At 35.4% G+C, this 8,415-nt stretch overlaps 1 protein-coding gene across 1 annotated transcript; it reads right to left on the bottom strand.

The window, feature by feature from the left end:
- Positions 1 to 6,591: 6,591 nt before the first annotated feature.
- On the bottom strand, positions 6,592 to 8,415 carry LOC123539338 (E3 ubiquitin-protein ligase TRIM71-like). Its single transcript, XM_053530650.1, has one exon. The coding sequence runs from the start codon at positions 8,413 to 8,415 to the stop codon at positions 6,592 to 6,594; it is 1,824 nt and encodes a 607-aa protein (XP_053386625.1).

Here is an 8,415-nt window from a genome sequence, read left to right as displayed (position 1 = left end):
CAACCAGTTGATTCTTTCCCCAGGGGAAAAAACTAACTGGAGAAAAATTAACTATTACACTCGTACAATATTATTTACCCGTTGCCATTGTTTTATACTTTAAATCAGAAAAGTTGCTTAAACTACGCTGCAATAAGTGTAATGTATTTAAACAGGGTGGACATAAGACTGGGTTTACCTGTTTAGAAATTCGAAGTGGGATGGGGAGAGTTTTGGTTTTGTTTCCCATTTATAATCACATATAATTTTGTTAAACAGTGTTTGTTGTTGGCACTGTTTATACTTTATTACCAACAAAAGTCAAGAAAAGCTATGAAAGCCCGCTGGCTTCTACATAGCATAACGAGAGATATGTGCCTCGCTCACAGAAGAAGTATGACAGAGTTGAAAGTCCAGTTAGACAGTGTGATACGTAGTCCAAATCGCCAGTATGAAAGAATATCTGCCAAGTAGGTAAACCTTGTTCGACCATACGAAAGTATTTTGACAAGGAATGAAAGTCCAGTTTGCCAGTTTGAAAGAACAGCTACAAAGTAGGAAAGTCCTTTCCGAACATATACAATCTGAAATGTAAATCCAGCAAGAATTCCAGCAAAGTAGAAAGTCCAGTGCGTATGTATAACACACCAATATTTGTGCGAGAGTGATAGAAGACCAAACAAAAATAGAATTTTAAACGCTATACCGAAAACACTTTTTAATAGGCCAGCATTATTGAATATATCTGAAGACTCAGTGTAGTTTTCCTGACTACCGGCACCAACTTACGACCTTCTCAGAGATGCTAGACACATTTCATACATTGTCGAATCTCGAGAATTGTCCAGATGAGACTGGCCAAAGGTGGCATCCTCTGTGCCATGAACTTCGTACTCGGTCAGGCATCTATGTGAATTCCATGTGCTAGCCTAGAATTCACATGGTACTAACATATCTTCTTGGAATGCCACGCTTGATAAAACAGTTGGTTACTTTGGACAAATTTTCATGAAACAGTGGACAAATGTTTACAACCTCAAGACACATTGCAGAAGGAATGTTGCAACTGTTTCAGCACATGATCACGGTTGCAAGTTATGGTTAAATGTTAGTCTTTGATTCTTAGTCCAGTTTGTATCCCGATAAGAGTTTTTCTAAAATTTTAGTTGTATGTCCTCCTCATCACAGCCGTATGAAGATCCTTCATTTGTTCACATTCAAGGTCATAGTTCTAGGTCACAATTCTAGATCAGTTGTCTTCAGTGCCAATATTGCTTGTATGTTTCAAATCACCTAAAAATGTTGAATACTTTAAAAAAAATGCTGCAACGTCTGTTTTGATGTATACTGAAAAAATAATGAAGCTGCTTTGACAGTAAAATGAAGCTGGTCTGACAATATAATGAAGATGCTCTGACAACATAGTTAAGTTTATCGGAAGAAGCTGCTCTGACAATATAATAAAGCTGCTGACAAAATAATGAACCTGCTCTGACAAAATAATGAATCTGCTCTGACAACATAATGAGGCCGCTCTGACAACATGATTAATCCGCTCAAACAATATAATTAAACTACTGTGACAACATAGTGATTTAGCTCTGACAATATACCGAAGCTGCTCTGAAATCATAATTAAAATGCTCTGACAATACAGTGAAAGCTGCTTTGACAGTAAAATGCAGTTGTTCTGACAACATAGTTAAGTCTAACGAAAACAATAATGAAGCTGTTTTTACAATATAATAAACCTGCTCTGATAAAGTAATTTACCTGCTCTGACAAAATAATGAAGAATCTCTGACAAAATAATGATGTTGGCCTTAAACATAATAAAGCTGCTATGACAAAATAATGAAGCTGGCCTTATAAAATAATGAAGCTGCTCTTACAAAATAGCTGCCCTTACAACATAATGAAGCTGGCCTCACAACATAATGAAGCTGGCCTTACAACATAATGAAGCTGACATTACATCATAATGAAGCTGGTCTTACAACATAATGAAGCTGGCCTTACAAAATAATGAAGCTGGCCTTACAACATAATGAAGCTGGCCTTACAACATCATGAAGCTGGTTTTACAAAATAATGAAGCTGGCCTTACAACATAATGAAGCTGGCCTACAACATAATGAAGCTCGTCTTACAAATAATGAAGCTGGCTTACAACATAATAGCTGCCCTTACAACAAATGAAGCTGGTCTTACAACATAATGAAGCTGGACTTACAACATAATAAGCTGGCCTTACAAATAATGAAGCTGGCCTACAACATAATGAAGCTGTCTTACAACAAAAATGGTCTACAATGCTGCCCTTACAACATAATGAAACTGGTCTTACAACATAATGAAGCTGGCCTTAAAACATAATTAAGCTGGCCTTACAAAATAATGAAGCCGGCCTAAAACGTAATGAAGCTGGTTCTTACAACATAACGAAGCTGGCCTTAAAACATAATGAAGATGGTCTTACAAAATAGCTGGTCTTTCAACATAATGAAGCTGGCCTTACAACATAATAATGAAGCTGGCCTTACAACATAATGAAGATGGCCTTACAAAATAATGAAGCTACCCTAACAACAAAATGAAGCTGGCCTGACAACATAATGAAGCTGGTCTTAAAACATCATGAAGCTGGTCTTACAAAATAGCTGGTCTTACAACATAATGAAGCTGGTCTTACAACACAATGAAGCTGGCTTTACAACATAATGAAGCTGGCCTTACAACATAACGAAGCTGGCCTTAAAACATAATGAAGGTGGTCTTACAAAATAGCTGGCCTTACAATATAATGAAGCTGGTCTTACAACATAATGAAGCTGGCCTTACAACATAATAATGAAGCTGGCCTTACAACATAATGAAGCTGGCCTTACAAAATAATGAAGCTAGCCTTACAACATAATGAAGCTGACCTTACAACATAATGAAGCTGGTCTTAAAATATCATGAAGCTGGTCTTACAAAATAGTTGTTCTTACAACATAATGAAGCTGGTCTTACAACATAATGAAGCTGGCCTTACAACATAATGAAGCTGGCCTTACAACATAATGCAGCTGGCCTTACAACATAATGAAGCTCGCCTCACAAAATAATGAAGCTCGCCTTAAAACCTAATAAAGCTGGTCTTACAACATAATGAAGCTGGCCTTAAAACAAAATGAAGCTGGCCTTACAACATAATGAAGCTGGTCTTACAAAATAGCTGGCCTTACAGCATAATGAAGCTGGTCTAACAACATAATGAAGCTGGCCTTAAAACATAATGAAGCTGGCCTTACAACATAATGAAGGTGGTCTTACAACATCATGAAGCTGATCTTACAAAATAATGAAGCTGGTCTTAATAAATAGCTGGCCTTACAACATAATGAAGCTGGTCAAACAACATAATGAAGCTGGCCTTACAACATAATGAATCTGGCCTTTAAAACATAATGAAGGTGGTCTTACAACATCATGAAGCTGATCTTACAAAATAATGAAGCTGGTCTTAATAAATAGCTGGCCTTACAACATAATGAAGCTGGTCAAACAACATAATGAAGCTGGCCTTACAACATAATGAATCTGGCCTTTACAACATAATGAAGGTGGTCTTACAACATCATGAAGCTGATCTTACAAAATAATGAAGCTGGTCTTAATAAATGGCTGGCTTTACAGCATAATGAAGCTGGTCTAACAACATAATGAAGCTGGCCTTACAACATAATGAAGCTGGTCTTACGACATAATGAAGCTGGTCTTACAACATAATGAAGCTGGTCTTACAACATAATGAAGCTGGACTTACAAAATAGATAGCTCCACAACATAATGAAGCTGGTCTTACAACATAATGAAGCTGGCCTTACAACATAATGAAGCTGACCTTACAAAATAATGAAGCTGGCCTTACAACATAATAAAAGTGGTCTTACATATAGCTGGCCTTACAACATAATGAAGCTGGCCTTACAAAATAATGAAGCTGGCCTTACAATATAATGAAGCTGGTCTTACAACATAATGATAGTGGTCTTACATATAGCTGGCCTTACATAATAATGAAGTTGGTCTTACAACATAATGAAGCTGGCCTTGCAACATAATTAAGCTGGCCTTACAAAATAATGAAGTTGGCTTAAAACATAATGAAGCTGGTCTTACAACATAATTAAGCTGGTCTTAAAATATAATGAAGCCGGTCTTACATAATAGCTGGCCTTACAACAAAATGAAGCTAGTCTTACAACATAATGAAGCTGGCCTTACAACATAATAAAGCTGGCCTTACAACATAATGAAGCTGGCCTCACAACATAATGAAGCTAGCCTTACAACATAATGGAGCTGGCCTTACAACATAAGGAAGCTGGTCTTACAACATAATGAAGCTGGCCTGACAACATACTGAAGCTGGCCTTACAAAATAATGAAGCTGGCCTTACAACATAATGAAGCTGGTCTTACAACATAATGAAGCTGGCCTTACAAAAGAATGGAGCTGGCCTTACAACATAATGAAGCTGGTCTTACAACATAATGAAGCTGGCCTTACAACATTATGAAGCTGGCCTTACAGCATAATGAAACTGGCCTTACAACATAATGAAGCTGACCTTACCACATAATGAAGCTGGTCTTAAAACATAATGAAGCTGGTCTTACAAAATAGCTGGTCTTACAATATAATGAAGCTGGTCTTACAACATAATGTAGCTGGCTTTACAACATAATGAAGCTGGCCTTACAACATAATGAAGCTGGCCTTACAACATAATGAAGCTGCTCTGACACAGTAGTGAAGTTGGTCTTACAACATAATGAAGCTGGACATACAACATAATGAGGCTGGCCTTACAACATAATGAAGCTGGCCTTATAACATAACGAAGCTGGCCTTACAACATAATGAAGCTGACCTTACAACATAATGAAGCTGGTCTTTAAACATAATGAAGCTGGTCTTACAAAATAGCTGGTCTTACAACATAATGAAGCTGGTCTTACAACATAATGAAGCTGGCCTTACAACATAATGAAGCTGCTCTGAATGAATAATGAAGTTGGTCTTATAACATAATGAAGCTGGACATACAACATAATGAAGCTGGTCTTACAACATAATGAAGCTGGTCTTACAACATAATGAAGCTGGCCTTAAAACATAATGATGCTGGCCTTATAACCTAATGAAGCTGGCCTTACAACATAATGAAGCTGGCCTTACAAGATGATAAAGCTGGCCTTACAACATTATGAAGCTGCTCTGACACAATAATGAAGCTGGCCTTACAACATAATGAAGCTGGCCTTACAACATAATAAACTTGGCCTTACAACATAATGAACTGGTCTTACAAAATAATGAAGCTGGCCTTACAACATAATGAAGCAGCTCTAACAAAATAATGAAGCAGGCCTTACAACATAATGAAGCTGCTCTGACAAAATAATGAAGCTGGCCTTACAACATAATGAAGCTGCTCTGACAAAATAATGAAGCTGACATGAGAAAATAATGAAGTTGCTAACAACATAATGTAACTGCTCTGACAACATTGTTAAGTTTCTCTAACAAAAATATATGTAACAAGTAGGAGGATGTGGTATACGTTGATGATGTATTATCTAAGAAATAAAGATACATAAGCATTTTATAATGTATTTACAAATTTCACATAATTTACAGAAGAAAAAGACCATTACAGAAGACTAGCTTTACTGCTTATTTAGCAGGCTGGTAACATTGTGTGCTTTCACTTACAACATTATAGAAAAATTTTAGTTGTAAAAAATGTTCATACATCTGCGCTAGAAACAAAGTATTAACCCTAAATATATAGAATAAAGGTATTGGCGCACAAGTTTGGAGCAATAGAAAGCCATTGAACCCTTTTCTGTTTTAAACATTGCATTAAAACATTTTTTGGACTTCAAAAATTATGCATAATAAAAATCTGAAAAAGGAAAGTAAGTCCAACAAAACTGAAGGCAACAAAGTTATTTCTATCTTAATATTAAGATAATATTTTATGCTTAATAAATGGACCAAGTTTGAAAGAAACATCTTCATTATTTTTTACGAAATATTAGTTTTTATGTCGTAAGCCCGATCGGGCAATGTTACCAGCCTGTTAAGCTTATCATGTACTTGAACTTGTATTTCTGCATACATGTATTACAGACATTTAGCAGAAAAACAAAAGAAATTAGCTCTACTAAAATAACAGATTCTGGTTGCACATTGACTTTGTTTGAACAATAAGATAATGTCTGAACAGAAAATGTAATAATCATAAACATCTCACTGTATTTCACTGTATAAATGGTTCAAAAGTATTAAAAGGATTATTGTTTTATATGAATTGATTGAAAAAATATTTCTAACATCTTAATTTAATTTGAAATATTATTAACAGAGTAAAAATCAACCCAGAATCCAATTTTATTTTATTGTTTTTATAAAAAAAATCTCTGAATGGGTCATCATTGACATCTGTTTTTATATACATTTTTTGTAAGAAAAAAGCATCTGTCGTATTAAAAACAGATATTGCTGAAATGAACAAAAATGAAATTAGCACTCATTGTGATAGGATAGAAAGTGTTCTATTTCAGGTTAAACACTTCAATGTTCCTTCCTCTCATTCCTACATACAGTGTGTTGTTATTCTTGCAGTAAGCAACACTCATTGGACTGTTCATTCCCTGACCTTTATTCAGAAGGATCTTCACTTTGGTGAGGTCAGATGATAATTGATGAACATTGTATGACCACCTCCCACATACATATACTGCCCCTGACTCATCCACTGTCAGTTGACGTGGATGTTTAAGCTGATCATCCTTGTAAATGGCCTTGACCTTACCATCCACGGTCAGACTTATCACAGTGTGTCTCTCATAGTCAGACACATATATGGTTGTATTGTCTGGACTGACAACCAGGTACCAAGGTTTAGTAAACAGAGGCTTACCATTAGAATCTTTGCCAATAGTTCTTATTATACGACCAGACATGTCCAGTATCTGAACAGTTCCATTCTCCTCATTACTGACTATTAAATTGTTATTACTGTAAGCAATACCATGACATGGTGGGCTGACTCTTATATCATTAGTATTGACCACAGACATTAAATCGGAAAATGTAATCAGTCTGATCATTGCTTCAGGTGATCTAAATAGTCTGGTTATTGTTTCATTTGGAAAAGTAACGGCAACTTTATTGTCTGTAAGTTTTGTAATGTCCCAGGGTTCTGAGGGCAATTCTATTATATCATAGCATTGTGAAGTTTTCTTCGTAATTTTAAATATGGCAAGAGAACATCTGTCATAATCAGTTGCTAGAAGTGTGCTTTCATTTAGAAGACATAAACTTGACATACCGTAAAATAGATGTTTTATGTCTGAATGAAAAGTAGCAGTCCTCTCTACAGCTGATTTATGTATTTCTATGTAGGAGAAAAAAGCTGTTGTGGTCTCTAGAGATTGAATGGACTGTTTTGATTCAATTTTTGGTTCAACTTTGTAATGATGTATAAAGTTGTTTTGAAACTCTTGCATATTCTGTGAAAGTTTTTCACAAATTCTTTCTGTAAATTTCATTGTGAGAAATAGTTTGCAGTTAAGACCCAATGGCTGAGCTTGCACAAGCTCAGCTGATAGTTTCTTTAAATCATCTACTAATGCCAGATGTTTCTTTCTTAATGTTTTGAAATCAGCATTTGAATTTTCAACTGCTTTTACAGTTCTCTGCTCTTCATCACTAATCCTCAACTTAAACTTGGATTGCTTTTCTGCTAATTCCTCAACCAACACTTTCCTTTCTTTCTTCAGTTTAGCAATAGTTTCTTTCATTTTCTTATCAAAATTATCAATAATTTCGTTCTGTTGTTGTTTGTAAGTTGCAATCAGTTTATCTTTGTGCATCTTAACTGTTGCCTTTGCCTCATTTTCTAGTGAATCCATTGTTGCACACTTGTCATCCAGCTTATTTTTTGTATCTTTTATATCGTTTGAGAGTTTGTCAAGATTTTCTTTAAGACTTTTAAGTTCCGTGCTTGTTTTTATGTCTTTAGCAAGTGTTGGCAAGTGAGATACATTACAACAATTTTTATGATCATTATTCTTACACTCTTGACATGCAGTTTTTTCACACTCAGAACAGAAAAACTTTATAAGCTCTTTAGGATGAGATGAACATTTTTCAAAATAGAAATCTTGTGGCATAGTGTTCTTTTCTTCAACTGTATGGTTTTTATAGTGTCTCATGTGGTATCTAAGACAGTTCACACATTTATACTCCACACAGTCCACACAGAATCCAACTGCAGGTGTATACCTGTCGTCATGTTTTTCGCATTCCTCACAATACATTTCCTGTACGTCATCAGAGTCTTGTGTCTGCGAGGCACTAAAATTAGTATCCAT

This window comes from Mercenaria mercenaria, chromosome 18 (genome assembly GCF_021730395.1).
Source record: "Mercenaria mercenaria strain notata chromosome 18, MADL_Memer_1, whole genome shotgun sequence".
Lineage (NCBI taxonomy): Eukaryota > Metazoa > Mollusca > Bivalvia > Venerida > Veneridae > Mercenaria > Mercenaria mercenaria.
This window is presented reverse-complemented; position numbering and strand designations above follow the sequence as displayed.